The sequence below is a fragment of the Melanotaenia boesemani genome, chromosome 10 (genome assembly GCF_017639745.1).
Source record: "Melanotaenia boesemani isolate fMelBoe1 chromosome 10, fMelBoe1.pri, whole genome shotgun sequence".
NCBI classification, from domain to species: domain Eukaryota; kingdom Metazoa; phylum Chordata; class Actinopteri; order Atheriniformes; family Melanotaeniidae; genus Melanotaenia; species Melanotaenia boesemani.
The window spans coordinates 34,509,693-34,526,954 of NC_055691.1; the positions used below are offsets into that span (position 1 = coordinate 34,509,693).

Here is a 17,262-nt window from a genome sequence, read left to right on the forward strand (position 1 = left end):
GAAACAGGACAAACTGATCAGTTCTGCACTGTTTTGTCCATGAAATCTATTCTGGGCTAATCTTAACAAAATATAATTAGACATGCTTCTGCTGCGCTGCACAGCATCTGGGCCCAAAAAAGAAAATTCTGACATCCAAAACGTGTCCATAATGAGCAAATAACGGTCTCAAGTGAAGTAAAAAGAGGAGCTGATCTAAGACAGGCAAGGCACAGGTGCTGAAAATTGTCCCCAAAAGAGACAGAGGGGTCAAATAGTGATAGTCACTCTGCCAAGGGGCATTTTATTTCAGACAACATTCATCATGCTATCAGCTTCTTCATTACAAGGACTCAGCATGGGGAAGACATTTGCCATGCTGCCAAAGCCATGTGCTATCCTTAGGAGAAAGAGCTTGCCTTTCTATTTTCAGAACATTAAATACCTTCTTCTCTATTAAAATAATGTCTAGTTATATGTAAGGTTGCCTGAGATTGCATTAAGTACTTGTTAGACGTTCCATGGGTTAGTTTTATTTCTGTACATCAAGGATTTGTCTGATAACACTTTCAAAGAGGGGGAAATAGTTTTAAAAGTCTTTAAATCCCTTGTTTAACATTTATTATTCAGCTCTCTTCACATGTGGTTAGACTTCAAGAGACATTAACCACAAGGCTGTTACTTTGTACCAAAGTTATACAATCCCTTTTCTGCAGATTCCAGCAGGTGTCACTCTAACCTGTGATCTCCAGCACAGAGATTAGCTACCAACCTACAGAACCTGGCTAAGGACTGTCTGGAGCAGCAAGAGGAGGGGTCAGTAAATTACTCATTCAGTCATTGCTCTGCCTTCACCGCAAAAGAGTTCACCAGAGGTTCAAGCTGCACAGCAGAGGAGTGTGAAATCCAGTCTGCCTGCCACACACTGGCCTGTCCCAGGGAGGCGAAATGTTTCTTTTCGCCTCTCAAAAGGAAAAATGTTTGTCTCTATTTGCGTGTGAGCTTCCAAGCTTTTGTGAGTACTTAAACTTTTTCAAGATAGCAAGCATTAATGCTGACAGCTTCGGCATGGGAGACTGCAAGAGTATTCATTTTAATGGAAGAGGAGGGACATCAAGAGTGAAAACAAGGGATGCTTTCTGATTTCCCAGGGCATGCACGGTTCATGCTGTTCACAAAGTTAGACAGGAAATAGACTGTGGTTCATAAGCCTCCAGCACTTGAGAAACCACTAACAGACTCCGTTCCAAGGACACAACCTTAAGTTTGTTTTGCTGAGGAGTTCATTGAAAGAATGGGCGTAATTCTCTTACTTGTCTCTGGACCTCGACTTCTCTGAACTTTGTCATTTCTAGTCTTGGGGACACAGCTGTTTTCACACCCAGATGTTACATGTATTGTAAGCACATATGAACACTGTCAGGGCTATCCAGCATGTTCATAACCATTAATGTCAATAGCAGGTTACATAACTTGTGCAGCAGCTGCACCTTCATAAACAGACAAGAATTTACATGTTCTGGACACAGTTTCTCTTTCTTTTTCTTTCTGACTGTGTGCACACACGTATTAACAATGCCAAAGAGAAATAATAACACCACTTTTAGTAGTAGAGCAAGCTGGATTAAAGCCCTCGTAGCATACGCGGCTGTTAGCCAGCTGAAGAAAAATGCTACATCTTAGGTGTTAACGTTCATCCCACAAGAGAAGAGCTGAAACCTGGAGTTTCTCTACACAGCAGGCATTGTGTTTGCAAATAAGATTTGCTATAGCACTTAACAGTGCTTTGAGGAAGAGGGAAAGAGAGCAGGAGGGGCTGTATTTGCTTTTATTTTACCCCCTCTTTTCCAGTGTGGTCAATTGTCCGAGGCATTTCAACTACCATGCATGAAAACCTAGTTACCCTAAAAAAAAAGGCTCCCCTTGTGTGAGTTCAGTTTTATTTTTAGGGATCAAATCACAGCATAAATTGTAAATGTATAGTTAACTGAGACAAGGACTCATTGACAGGACAGATGGCCTGTTTATATATGTTGAACACACTTTTTTTCCATCTCATAAACAGAGTCTGACAACATATGTCAAGAGTCTGTTTCCTGTTCTTTTGGGTCCCATCTCATTTTCACTCAGCAGCTGGTTAACAAAACAGCAAAATGTCAAGCTACCTATTTAACACCATGTTATATGTTGCATGTCGTTTGACTTTGTTGACATTCAAACAGACAGTAGCTGTTGATTTCTGCTATGACTGGTTATGTCACTGTATTGGATTTACACTCATGTCCATGACATTAGTCATGTTGTGCAATGTGTGTTCACTAGAAAAACACGACTTTTTAACCATCATGCATGAGAGCTCGATACACTGACCCTTCTCTTCTGCCTTGGTTTACGTAAGGGACAGATTAGGACATACATCATTGGTCACATTTCCCAAATCAAATAGTAGAAACCATCAATGTCTCCCCAGAGAAATAGCTCCGGCTAACAGCAGAGGAGTGACCACGCTTGGCTGGCTTTGGCCAGTTTTGCCGGTTAGCTCAAGGAAAAACATATTTACTGTCTAGAAAACTGCTATGGACAGCCCACTGGCCTTAACACGGAATACATTTACAGCTCAAACTTAGCTTCCATGTTATGTGAGAAACACCCCACAAAACAAGTGAACATACTTAATCTAGAAAGGGAGAAAAGATGGTTGCATATACATCAATTTGACCCAATCAAATAGCATTTGAAAGATAGTAAAGAAATTAAAAAAAGAGAGAAAGAGAAAGAGATTTTATCATTTTGATGTGTCAACATTTACTTGGATGACTGAAATGATTATGTAACGACTCAACTTTTAAAAGAGAAGTATATTAGTCACATATCCTGCATCTAAAAAGACAACCTTTTACTACTTAAAATTAAGATAATAAATATAACTTTCTTCAAATGAAGACATGATTGTGTCGTTCAAGGTTAATTTACCCTGTTCATAAAAGTTGTTTGGTTTCCACAGCAACCTGTCAGCTATTTGTTCCAGCAGCTTTATCTGCAGCCTGATAGAGCTCTCACCCTTTCCCTCAAGTGTGACCCAGAAGGTCCAGTCCTCAGAAACATCGTGTGAATGATAAACCCATCAGAAACATCCAAAGACTGTCACAGCCGGAGCAGCAGCAGGAACAAGAAGCTCTTACGTGGAGGCATAAGACAGGACGTTGCAACACAAAAGGAACACTTTGAGAAAGATGTTGCTGAGCACTCAAAAATTATATAAAAAAAAGAGAGAAAAAAAAAGAGAGGCAACTCTAGATTTTATAAGGCATGACAAATTGCTTGGGTGCCGAAAACAGAACTGCACTCGCTGGTGCGTGTGAAGCATATGGGATAATCATTTACAGCTTTGGGTTGTAATTTACGTGGCTTGTTTGTTGTAGAAGAAATTCTGTAGCTCAATCAAAAAGGTAGGCAATGCCAAAATCGTAGTCAGACGGATCTGAATTCTGTTTACTCTGCTGAAATGCCTGGTAAGCCACCAGTTCTCGCAGGCAGGAAAACATCACACTCATACATACCAACAAAAAACCACATAAAGGGTTTAGTACAACTGAAGCTGTCGTCATTCATGCAACAGCTACAACAGGAGCTTTAGCTTTCACTGTTTTGAACTGCTTGTGGGTTTCTCTTTGATAATAGATCCACAAAAGCAAAGATGACTTAAAGCTGAAAGCTGACATGAAAAAAAGGTACTTCTTGATGAGGTAAATATGAAGTTTGTTATTGAGATGAAATATATCAGAGATCCAATCTCATACAGATACATTTAGAAGATGCCCATCATATGAAACTGAAAGGGCTGATAACGTGCTGAGATAAAACAATTAAAAGCATTTTTCAAAGGTTTGAAAGTCTTAATTGAAGGAAAGTTTTCTCATGTACAAAAACTTTTAAGGAGATAGTAAAGGATATGAGGACTACCATGCAGCACACATAAGCTAGAGCCTCATCTAATCTCACATTTTCTTTACTTCTTGTTGTAGCCTTTAAGTTTTTGGTTCTGTTGTTGTCATTCTTTAGTTTTCAGTTCTTTTTCCTGAATTATTTAGTAGAGTTTATCCCTTTAAGATAAGGCTTAACACTTTCCCCTATGTGTTGGCCCTTCGATGGACTGGTGACCTGTCCAGGGTGTACCTGCCTCTCACCTGTTAATGCTGGGATAGGCTCCAGCTTACCCACAACCTTTATTGGACTAAGCGGTACAGAAAATGAATGAATGAATGAATGACTTTCCATTTCACTTAAGCTTATATTTAGAGCTAGCCAAGGTAATGTTTAGCCATCCTTTAGTTATGCTTCTATAGGCTTGTACAGCTGGGGGAAGTCTTGTGATCCACTGAGCAGCCCCCCTCCACTTTTCCCTCTTTGCTCTTTATTTTATATGTATAAATCTATGACATTATTATTGTCATTAATTTGTTTCTCTTTTACTTTCTCAGCAAGTGTCCCTAGCTCATAGACTTAAGCTGCTTGTGACCTCTCTTGCATGTCCTCTCCACCCCCAACCCGTGGCTGTCCTGCCTGAGCCTGGTTCTGCCCTATTAACAGGAAGAAATCAGAGTCTTCCCCACCCGTCACCTGCCACGCCATGCACGCAAAGAATGGGAGACGATTCAATGCAATCCACTGGTTTCCTTTATTAAACAATGATTTTTTTTGTATGAGCTGGCTTATACAAAGTCAGTTATTGTGAATCATGATTTGTTTTAGTTGGATTGTAATTGGACGATGATGGAATGTGTCTTTAAGATGACTTTGCTGTAAATTGGCTCTGTACAAATAAAGTTGAACTGAATTAAATTGAAGTGGTGTATTCTATCGTATTTACTTCCTGCTCCGCTGTTACTCCTGATTCTTGGTATCTGAGTATATCTTGTGCTTTTTGTTCTTTGCCAGATTATTGTTTGCTGCTGTTTGTCGAGCTTCTCTCAGACAGTCCATCAGCCTGATGTTTTGTTTTCAGTTGGATTTTTATTTAGTTCCTTGTATGTCCAGGCTGAGCAGAACTTTCTGTTAGTTTTAAAGTAAAATCTCCAGCCAAGATCACCCACCTGCCTCTCATCTCGTGGTCCAGCATTTGAGTCCAACTCCTCATCTTCATCCACGTCTCATAACACTTTTTAAATATGTTTTAATTAGCCGTCACTCACCCCTAGCTAGGCCATTAAAATGCATGGTTAGAATTTTAGATTTAAAAAATGCAATATTGGGCTTAGATTTTTAAATAGTAAAATACATCGTTTAGGTTAAGTATAAAAGTTTTAAAAATGAATAAATACGTGGTTGGGGGATTAGCCATCATATTATGTAAATGCTAATCTTTACGAGACAATAGGCCACAAAGAAAGCTGGAATCTCACTAATGTTTTTAGCTTTTCTTGGGATAGTACTGCATTTTCTTGCCGTAGACATAGTTATTAGATATTCTGTATATTTAGATGCTATTTTTTTAGATTGTCCTCCTCCCCAAAATGTGCTCATGTGGCATACATGCATGCAGGCACAAAAACAGTCAACAATCATAACATTCAAATATTAAACCTCTAGGGGTCTTGAAAACAACTGCAGGTGAATAGTGAAAATAGCATCCATTATGGTGATGATCAAGTTGTAAAAAGAATGTATTTTAGCCTAATCCTAATTCTTTCCTAACCCTAAACCAGGTGACCTTACAGCATAAAGGCTACCAGGAAATGACAAAGTATTGTCATAGCTTGTGTTTACATGTAACCATGGCTTCCTGTGAAATGGTGCCCATGCAGGCAGAGGTTACACTGTAAGAATAATTTATTTTATCTGAAACCATCACTGTTTTACTATTATACCAAAGTAATATGTTTTCCTCACAAACCAACCAGAAAGGGAGGAAAGTGTTTTAGAAAAGTGTCGTGTTACTGACGGAGTGGATTTTGGGGCCCATGCTTGAAAGAACTGTGTTTAACTGCACCATCCAATCCCCTCTCCTTCCTCCTTATGAGGACTTTGTGGCTTGTTAAACAAAAGACTTGACAATGACGTCTGCTCCAATGTGGAAATGCTTATATGAGGCGTCTTTCCCTCATGCCATTTGGAGGAGCGGAAATATTTTAAACTTCAGCATTATCAGTTTGAACAGATTTGAACAGACTGTTTTTAGTTGGGACTTGGGATTTTTATATATTACACATGAAAAAAAGATTGAATGTGAAACTTATTTTGACCTCTTTTAATATTTTTTTCAAGTGAAACGTCTATGACATGAACCATGAAACATTGTTCTAATATATGGGACTTAAAGGGAGCAGTGGGACAAAGCCTTTGAGTATAGCAGAGGTCTGAATCAGCACAACTCTGCTATTTCGGTGCTAAACAGAGGGTAAGAGGTCAGTAGCAATTGAGTACATTTTCCACTGACAGGGGAGAACCAAAGGCACAGAGGAATGATTGGGCTCCTTGACTTATAATTAATTTAGTCTGCATATAGCACAATAAGAAACGGCAACATAGTTTTATATATATGTAGCTCATCTAAGCAGTAGGGATTTATGTATAATAATGGACCTGAATTCCACTTGAATTTGACTTTATTGATTTATCTGGATTACAAAAAGCTTTTAAGTTATTTTCAGTGTGTGTTTGAAGAATGACATCCAGTTTCACACAACCTCACTCTAACCATAGTTAACTTCTGTTGAACTGAGGGCATATAGTCTGTAAAAAACATTGTGTTTTCGAAGCTCCTGTGTTGACACAGTCAGTAGAAATCGCGGTTCAATTAGACACACCTTACAAGTCTCTATAATTACTGTAGCTTTAAAAATATTTGCCTTCATATTTATGGAAATTTTTGAGGTGGTGTCAGAGGACATGCAGGTGGTTGGTCAGACAGAGGACGATGCAGGTGACAGGAAGGTGGTGACACCAAAAGGAGGAAAATAAGAGCATGTTCCTTATTTTTCCATTTCCATTAACAACCCAGTCCTCTCACAAATAATAAAGGTAGAAAAAACTTCTAGTTTAAACTACTGCTCATTATTCTTTTACATTTTCTGGGTGCATGGTAGACATAATTATATGCTTAGACAAGCTCACTTTTGAAAGCCTTGTAAACAAACAAAAAAGATGAATGTGCATTAACATGTAGAAGCCAATTCACTCACCAATCTTGTCTTTTTCCAAATATATTTTAACCCTTTAAAGCCCAACCAAAGAAAAAATGGGGAGACAATTTTATTTTCTTTACTCTGAAGTCTTTATATGGCCCTTTAAGAAAATGTAAAAAATTTATATATTTTTGTATACATAGTGTATATTACTGTGGTTTAAGTTATTGTAGTGCAAAAGGTGTCCACCAGGGGGCAGAAAACAAGTTTCAGACTGAGTTCTGAGCAAAGTTTTTACCATAAAGTGATGCAAAAGGTCTCAGAAACTGTTTGTATTAAATGTGATCCATTCAGCATTAAAAGGCTAAGTATCCCATCTGGATGTTTTTATTAACATTCATCTCCTCAAGACTTTAAATCAATTAGCTTTTCAAAGAGGCTGCAGATGCCAAGATTTAAACCCAAGAGTTAAATAAAGTACTGAGATGATGACTCTGATAAGCACTGTAACAATATGGTTCCAGTCCATAGTTCAGACATGTTACGTAGCAAAGATAAGAAATAATGGATACAAGAACAAGACATTTTGCTTATTAGTCTTTAGTTTGGTCAAATAAAAATAAAAAACATCAATATTCTGTTCTATTATTCTGGGGTGCAATAATCCAAGAAATTTTCCCAGGCCATCTGTCTGTCTGCCAGACTTCAACACCCCTGACTGAGTTTGAATGAAACCTATGGGCCTGAGTGCTGCTGCTGTACAACATTTAAAAATTTTACTAAATGGGCAAAATGAGGGGAAAATAACATTCATTTGATTACCTGTTGCAGGTTGTTTTTCTGGTGACTAATCTTTTTTATCTCCTTGGTGATAATTTGTATTCATTCATTCATTTATTAGAAGGAAATAGCAAGAGTAAACAACACTAAAAGTCACCAAGATTTTCTGATAGTTAACAGTTTCATTTAAATTTAAATATAGGACATCCTTCGCTTCTCCTGCTCTATCTATCTATCTATCTATCTATCTATCTATCTATCTATCTATCTATCTATCTATCTATCTATCTATCTATCTATCTATCTATCTATCTGTCTGTCTGTCTGTCTGTCTGTCTGTCTGTCTATAATAAATCAAACGCATCTGACTGTATTAGTGATCAAACTGGATTTGTTTTAAGTGCTCTGTAAGCTGTTGATAAGTGAAAATATTTCAGATTTTTACAGCACCTGTGCTGATGTGGAAGGTTTTATCACTGCATTCAGTCTGATTATAAGTGCAAAGTCATCACTTGTTAGTTATCACACTGTACCATTTCAAATACTTGTTATTGTTAGCAGATAAAGGGTCTGTGCAGATAGTGGTGGGTGGGGTTCTACAAAGTCTGAGAGACACATAAAACAGCAGTAGATGACAATAAGCTCTGATACATACTGTGGATGATAATTTATTTTTGACCAGGGTGTACAGCATAAAACAAACCTACCATAATTCAAACAGTGCTAATTGCTAATCATTATGACTAAAAGTTGTGGTGTTATATAAAGAGTGTTGACACTATATTAATAAACTTTCTATGATCTGCTTTATTTTGTCATGTTGGTCTGTGCCTCAAAACTTTGCATGAATAAAAGCAGTTATTTACATCAATTACCATAAATTTCTTAATGTATTTTGTGAATTACAAAAATATGAGAGCTTATTTCTACTTTTAGGTGTGCAGCAGCATCATAATTAATTTTCTAAAGACGTACCACAGCTTTCCTCACAATGATTTTCTTTTAAAACTGTTGTGGTAATTAATTTTAAAAAATCCAGCTCAAAGTTCCACAGTGGCACTTTGGGTCATTTCTGTACACATAAAGAGAAGTTGATTGTCGAAGCAAGTTAGTTGTGGTTTGACTCACTAAACGCAAACATGCAAACAAACAGCAAGTATTCCTGCTTTCTGCTGCCACTCTGATCTAGCCCAAAAAACAACAACAAACATAAGCAGGCCTGCTTATGTTGGGACGGCATGGTTCAATGGTAGAGTGGTTGTCCTGTAACCCAAGGGTTGCTGGTTCGATCCTGAGGTGTCGAGGTGTCCCTGAGCAAGACACCAAACCTCATGATGGGTCGTGGTTGACTGCATGGCAGCTTCCGCTATCATTGTGTGAATGTGGAGTGAATGAATAATGGATACAATGTAAAGCACTTTGGGTGCCTTGAAAAGGGCTATATAAATCTAATCCATTATTATTATAATGCATGTTAGTCCTACACTTACATACCTCTATAAGTATACCACCACTCAAAGAAGAAATGTTTGGCATAATTAAGCACCCAAATATAATGGTATGAGATGATATATACACCCTGCAGTCATAAAATCCTCAACATTTTTTTTTGCAAAATATTCCTTTAATAACGTTATGTGTGGAGCTACTCTTAGGAATGAAGACTTAACCTCTGAAAACTCCCTTCAGGAACCTTTTAGTGTTTTTGTTGAAGCATGAATAAACAATGCACTGCTGATGGGAGAATTCTACTATTTCGTGTTTTAATGCTTAATAAATCTAGGCTGGGCACCAATTGGACCTTCCTAGTTTTATGCTTGTCCAACAATTACATCATCTATTAAACGTGCAGTGGTCAGCTCTATTAGACTGTGGGACATAGTTCAGCTAAATGAGTAACTGCATAACTCCTTGCAAAGCTGAACTGTTCATGGCTTATACATGCTGAAAATAGCTCATCACTGAATGTTTCCCCTCACTGAGACACAGTGACAATCTGGGATTAAATATGTACTTTTATTGGTTGTATTTTTTTCCAACAACGGTGGATGGACTTATGTTTCTCTTTTAATTTATTTTCAGAGGTGTGTAGCCTGTATTTTTGTCAGGGCCACGGGGTGAAATTGCTCCACTCTGAGCACTACTGTGTTAACAACCGCCCACATGTCTAAATTGACATGTTTAATTTAGAGCTGGGTGCACATATTGCTGCGAGTGCAGGATCGCTAGTAAATGACAGATTACTCACATTTGTGTGAGCCGATGTAATCCGATTCCAGTTCATTCTGTGCAAATCTCATGTCGTCATACATTAGGAGCGCTCCATCCTCGCGCAGACGTGACCAAACCGAGCCAGAGTCACTCAACCCAGATGCACTTTGCACGTCTAGGAGTTGTGTGTCAGCAGCTGGTTGATGGTGGAGCAACAGAGCCACAGTTCATGTTCTGATTAATTCACCATTATACTTCATTATACTTACTTTAAACCAAAACACACGTTTTATCTGTGTTTTTAGGCATTGTTAGGCTTTAACTTTGCACAGATGTTTCATTTGGTTGTTTTATGACTTTAATGAGGATAAAACAGACAAAAATTCTAACCCACATAGGCAGTTGCCAATAAGATACTGTATCATTAACTAAAATAGTTATCAAAACTGCTTAAATTTGTCTATGGCTTATTGTCACCTAATTATTATTTCTTTATTATTTATTTTACAACAATTTCCCTTTTTGTTCTGTTCTAGAAATTATCACATTTAATTCCGATCTTATATTAGGAACTTTGGGTCTCAACATGAAACAAACATATGCCACAATAAACTGCTTTATCTGGTATTATATTCGAATTTATGGTTGAATTAACAGGCGAAAAGACCGTGTTATCAGTTTTCAAGTTTTTTTCTTGCAGATTATGGGAAATGGTAATAGTTATTTTTAGTGTTTTTGTTTGTTTTTTGCAGTCCCGTGCCTTGGAAGTGAAGCCTTGCTTGTGCCTCCATCGATGCGCTCGTCGATCGACTCGTTCACTGTACACCAAAGTCGCTGCGCTCTGATCACTGCTGCAACTTTTGCAGACTCCTCACTCCACAGACATGTCGCACAATAGCTGAAGTAAACCTGTCATCGTGGCTCATCATTTGAGCCAGCAGAAATTCACCGCAGGTTGGATTTGAAACGCACAGCCTCTCTTCTGCAGCTTTCCTCGCATCGGACCCTGCGTTTGAAAGCGCCTGGATATGAATTATGAGCATTTTCTTCACTAATGAACCGGGCCAGTAATGCAGGAGACCGCGGCGACCCTCTCATCACTGTTTCAAGATGGCAGATTTTTATTGAGTTTTGAACTGAAATCTCGCTTCATTTTCTGCCATGAATAACAGAAATCCTTGCACCGATGGCCCCTGTATACGAAGGTAAGGTGGTTTGGGGTTTTATGCTGTTTTTTTTTGTGTGTGTGTGTGTGTGTGTGTGTGTGTGTGTGTGTGGCTGGAACCCATCAATTCTGATCCAATTGAATCGCAGCTTCATGCGGTGAGAAATGATGAGTTGTAGTCTCTCTCTTTCTGTCAGAATAATACAGAGTATATGCACATGATATAAGTATTAAATAAGGCATTAGAAGCCGGAGCAGTTTTGTGCGTTACAGCTTTGGGTCACAGTTACAGAATATTGACTGTTCAGTCAGATTGTGGTGCCAGCCTGAATAGTGTCCGTTAAAACAGCGCTGATGAGACAGTAGACCTTCCCACTACTAAATAAGGTCGAAAACAATCCTTCATTTAACACACAGTGGTGCACATTCATTCCTCGCATCAGAAAACGATACGTTTTGCTCTCATGTTTGTTCCTGGTGGAAATTATAGCTCAGCTTGAAGAGGGAGAGGGAATGAAAGAGGGTCGGAGACCGATCGGTCCCAGTCTCGTCTGTATTCATTGCTAATGTTATATCTCCACATATTCCACATCAGTTTAAACACTACACCACTTTTCACGTTCCTGTGCCATAAAGCTTTAATTCATACATGTATATTTGTCATCCGGAAGTGAAAGTCAAGCTTAAATAGAGCATATTCTCGATCGCTGCTGCATTGTGGCTGTGACTAATCCAATTGAGGGAATGCTTCCCTGCATGCTTCTCTAAATTATTTGCAGACATTCAGTTTGATGTTATAATAAAGTAGGGATTCAGACACTAAACAATGTTGTTTGCAGTGTCATTGCATAGTGGGTTGTAAATGTAAAACAATGTAGGCGGCCCACATTATCCGTGCTTGATCGGGGGTCTGAATTGTCCAACTGCAACTACGCAATTAAAAAAAAAATTTAAACAGCATGATTAAATAAATAAAATATACAAATTGACAATATATTAAAATGCAGTGCAGTTTATATGACATTTTTCTATTTAATTTAGTTGAAGTGCATCATTTAGAAGTGTTGTGGTCCGTAGAGATGCATGCATGGCTCAGAAAACCTTTAACAGAAGACATATTTAGTCTATTAGTTAATTGAGTTAAACATGCTGACCAGATTCCTATGCAAACGGAATAGTAGCACATGCAAATAACGAGCCCTGATGTTTCTCATATTTATTTTGGAGCAGCCTCGTGTTTTATATGTGCTTACTCCATAGTCCCTCTGCTGGTGTTAATGGGAACCCCTGTTTTCCTGTTTAAAAACACTATTGAAAATGGAGCTACTTAAAAGTATTTGTTTCTATAGAAAAAGTGTGTTTTAATTGTGAGGAACTTTAAGTTTGCTCCAAACACTTCCCTCCGTGTTATGTCCCTGTAGACATATTATAGTGATATTTCATTAGGGGTGTTGAAGCTTAGAGGTATAGTTTAGACTCAGGTGCTTCAACATGAAAAGGAAAGTTGAAATGAGACTCCTATGTAAAGGTAATTAGTGTAAATTACATCCCCCGACTTTTCCCTCCACCACAGAAAGGAGTATAAGGAAAGAGAAGGAGACAGCAAGGGGAATTAATTACCTTGCCTGTCCTCCTCGGTGTTAGAGAGGGCTGTTATGTAGAGCATTCATGAAAATGACCAAAGTCTCTGGTGGAAAATAGGTTTGGGGGGACCCTTCACATAGAACGGCTATTATGGTAATTACTCACCCCTTGGATAAAGGGTAACTGATAACTTAAATCTATATGATTAAGTGCTTCCCTCGATTGTTTAAAGTCTGGACTGTTAAAGAACATGTGTTTGTTTTGTTTGCTCTAGATCTTGATGTCATAATAATTCATTATTAGCATTAGTTTGTCAAAGGGAGGTCACTTATAAAATTATATTGTGTGGTTGTGAGTTTTTCTCTCTTTTTTGTTGGTTCTGCTTCTTTCTTTCCTTTGTTTTTTTTTTGTTTTTTTTTTTGTTTTTTTTTTTATCCTTCTTGGTTCAGACAGAAGGCCATCAGGCAGACCTGCTGGCAGGAAGGGTAGTGGTGTGATCACCCTGGGAGCTGGGTCTCATAACCTAAACTGACACCTTGATGGATGTCTAATGAATGGAGCAGGACCAGCAGCCCCCAGCTGTGGAAAAGCTAATATTCAGACATGGCCAAACCTTGCTTTCTCGCCCTCCTGCCCTCTTCCCTGGCTAGATCTGGGTGTTGTTGTGTGGTCATGCATGCATGTACATATGTCTCTATCTGTGAGTCTCTACACAAGTCAAGTCTGCAGGAGGATTAAACAGCTGCAAATCTGGGCACCAGGCAGGAAGGCAACATTTGCAGATCTGCCTCTCATAGGTCATCCAGTGCTATTCCAGAATGTATTCAGTCATTCACGCCTGGAAAAAAATGAACAGAGTATGACTCAGAGGCTGATGATGATGGTGGTGGTGGTGACAGACTGTGCAGCATCACAGGCAGATTAATGAATTATCCATCCACAGAGCCATTATGTGTTAATGTGACTTTGAATTACCTTGTGGTTCCTGAGAAAGTACAAAACACGCTGCTCTCATTCAGGGGAATTTACTCGTCTGAGGGGTAGAGAAAAAGAAAGACAAACACAGAGACAAACTTTCTCAGAAAAACCTCTAAACTCTCCCTCCCTCTTCCTCTCATGCTTGTTTGGAGCCACTTGATTGATATCTTCCTCACTGACTGTGGTCCAGGCCTAGGCTCCAAGGTTGCAGCCTTTTAAACTCTGATTAGAATTGCAGGAAGGACTCTGGGGTTCTTTGGGGGGCCACAGCAGGCCACACCCGTAGGCAGAGCTGGGGAACCAATGGACGGTCTCTTCTCTTGATTGTTATATCAAGCAGAATAGTGTGTTTAGTTCTTTAGCATCCACAGTGAGGAAATAGACAGATATGGTGGATATGTTGTTATAGTTAAGTCATAACACCAGGCAGAAGGGAGCTGTCATCACCACAGATCCTCATAGGTGCCATCATCGAGAATGTTTTTTTTTAACAAGGTTTGCTCTTAAATGGTCATAGAAATGGATAATGTGTCTTTACAGGTATTGGTTTTGCATCGTTCAGCTCCTCTTATTGAATAAGAAAGTGAAATACAGTGTTTGGGGAATTATTTATTGATTTACTGAATGGTTTGGTAGAAGATGCTGAGGCTTTTGAGGGAAACAAATGTGAGTTTTGTGTGAAGTCAGAAGGTTATACGAGTCTTCCTATGTGCTGAAATAGTTCACAGGTGTTATCTGAGGATTATGGAAACAGATGGGTGTGTGTTACGGGGGCTGGGTGAGTGAGGCAGAGCTGAAATGACAGGTTAGTGGAGGAGGCCACTCAGAAAACAGTAGACTCAGCCTTCAGTAGGAGCAAAATACATTTCAGTAGGTTCAAATTTTTTTTACAAATATGTCAGCAAACACTGATCCAGCACATCACTTTTTCACATGGAAAAATATAAAGGAATCGAGATGCAGCTAAACTTTACCATTCTCATTTCCTCCCTTCTTAGCATGCCTGTTGTGGAGCTACTGCAATTTGTTGCAAACCTCTTAAAGCAGCTCCAAAATCCTGGCTCTGAGGTCCTTGAACAGGGGAGACCACATCAGTTGCTGACATTAGTTAGTTTTTTTTTTTTTTTTAATCAAAGACAAAGAGAGAGACTGGCTGGGATGGAGCCTCAACCCTGTCAAATGCTTACACAAGGCATTTGCGTGTTGGTTGTCATGCATATGTGTAAGGGCCCTTTTTTTCTCCCCCCTGTAATTTTGTTTCACATTGTGCATGGTGTCAGCTCGTTTGGAACAGCTGCATTTGGCTCTGACTGGAAGGGTAACAACTTCCGGCTTAGTTTGGGGGAAACTGGTGCAAAATGGGTATCTTTAAACTGCAGAATACTGAATAAAAATAATTTAAACCTGCTTTGATGATACATAATGGTAGCATTGGGATTTGTTGTTTGTACATGTCACCTACAAATCCACATTCAAAAGACAAATAAATATCTAGAATATCCCTTTGCTTTCTTAAGTAGTAACCACTATTTCAAAAGGATGATGCTGAGAGTCTCTGTGCCTTTTGACACATCCATTTGCTTTGATCTACTATGAGAGCCATGGTTCAAACAAAGGTTCACATTTTACTACCTCTCAACACAGTTCAGAATGAATAAGGCCCTTTGTTAACTTGGGCCTGTTAAGCAGTAATTACAAAGGGATTCCTCGAGCATAAAGAGCACTTTATATGCTGAGGATGTCAAATCATTTTTCATGTATGTGAATCATATTGCACCGTGCAGATTGAAAACGATCTGCATTTTGCTCACAAACCGTATATTGCATGCTCACTTTGCAATCTCTCATCATCCACTAGTGACCCCCCTCCAGTTCCCAACCGGCGTTTCTGTGCCCCACCCCCACGTACATCTCTTATCTGTCCTTCCATCCCGCTCTGTTTGTTGATAAGCCGAGAGGCCATTGGCCAGCACACATGGTGTCCATGTGACCCTTCAGCAACAGCCTGATGGCCAGATTGGAAGCCCCCCCATGTATCTTTGTGTGCACGTTTTGTGTCTCTGTGTGTAAATGGGTGGCTGGTTTGCGAAGTGGACTGGCTACTGTAGCTTTATTGTTCTCCCTAATCATGACCCCCACCCATAAACCTTCAGACACCCTCGGTGCTTCCCGCTGGCTCAGCCCCCTCTGGCCGGTCTGATTGCCTCATCCCATCACTTACCCCCCCAAACTAAACCACCAGCTTGTTTTTAGTGCACAGTGTCCAAGCTCTTAATCCTATTGTTTGTGATAATGTCCCATCACACCGGTCCATTTGAAATTGCACCGTCTAGAAAAGAGCTGCCACTGTTGGCTGTTTTTATTACTAACTCATTTAGCCTTTCAACTTCATACGTCACAGTGCACATGCACATGGGATGCAATTAAAAAAAGTTGAACAAAGTGGTGAGTGGTGTGCAGGAATGACACATGATGAAAAGTACTAGTTCTGGATGGAGAGAACGACTACTGCACTCACAGGCACTTCATTTAAACAAAAGATCCTAACCGTCTCTTCATATTACATGAAGCACGACGTGACAAATGGTTTGCAGTTTTTAATCAAGCTTTCATAACCTCCACATTTTTCTCCTCAGCCGAGGGAAAGAGGCATGGTAGGCAAGAGGACAGAGGGAGAGTGTTTACAGACAGATATTAAAATGAGCAGAGATGTAGTGAATTACATCGTCAGATTAGGGCACTGAAGTTGGGATGTTTTTTTGTTTTTTTTGGGGGGGGGGGTCATATGCTTTCATATGCTTTGACACAGTCACATCTATGGACTTTACCATGTGTGGCCAGCCAACATGGGCTAAGTGCCACTGCCAGGCCCATCACTGCTCCTGGCTCAGTCATGGAAGGGAAGTGGAGCGATGGGCGGCTGCTGGCGGCCCCTTCACAGATGGCTGCAGGTACAGCGCTACGCTTGGCTGATAACCAAAGAACTTCAAAGCTCAGACGAGCGCTCAAGCCCATTTCTGTCCAGAGCCAAGAGGCAAAAGGCAGAGAACAGAAAGGAGGTAGCAATAGACAAGAGCTTGAGTAGTCAAAAGAGTCAACAGGCATGGAAATGAGCAGCTTTAGCTTTTTTTCTTTTCCTTTACCTGCTTTTATGCTCATATTCTTGTTCTCCACTTCTCAGCATTGCTGTCGCATCGTCTCTTTCTTTCTTTACATTTCGTGTTCTCATTAAAGCAGATGTGATGACATGTTTCCACCCCAGAGGAAAAAATACAGATAAAATTGTTAGAGATCTCATCACTCCTTCACAAGTAATTTATTTTTCTCAAAATTATTCAGTTCGTGAATCCTCTGTGGAAAATTACTTCCAATCAACAGCAAACGAAGAAGTTTCTCATCTAAAGAAGCAACGAGTGAGATGAAACTCAATGAAAATCTCCT

The 17,262-nt window shown here is 39.4% G+C and overlaps 1 protein-coding gene and 1 long non-coding RNA gene across 5 annotated transcripts in view; both read left to right on the forward strand.

Moving 5' to 3' along the window:
• The first annotated feature begins 843 nt into the window (after positions 1 to 843).
• Positions 844 to 4,826, forward strand: LOC121648151. Its single transcript, XR_006011920.1, has 2 exons — positions 844 to 994; positions 4,461 to 4,826. It is a non-coding gene; the product is annotated as an uncharacterized LOC121648151 (long non-coding RNA).
• Positions 4,827 to 10,967: 6,141 nt separating this feature from the next.
• Positions 10,968 to 17,262, forward strand: part of hipk2 (homeodomain interacting protein kinase 2) — a 67,936-nt gene continuing 61,641 nt past the window's right edge. For all 4 annotated transcript variants that reach the window (XM_041996407.1, XM_041996410.1, XM_041996409.1 and 1 more), the window contains exon 1: positions 10,968 to 11,299. In XM_041996407.1, the coding sequence (XP_041852341.1) occupies positions 11,281 to 11,299 (19 nt within the window). In that variant the 5' untranslated portion in view covers positions 10,968 to 11,280. The remainder of the gene's footprint in view (positions 11,300 to 17,262) is intronic.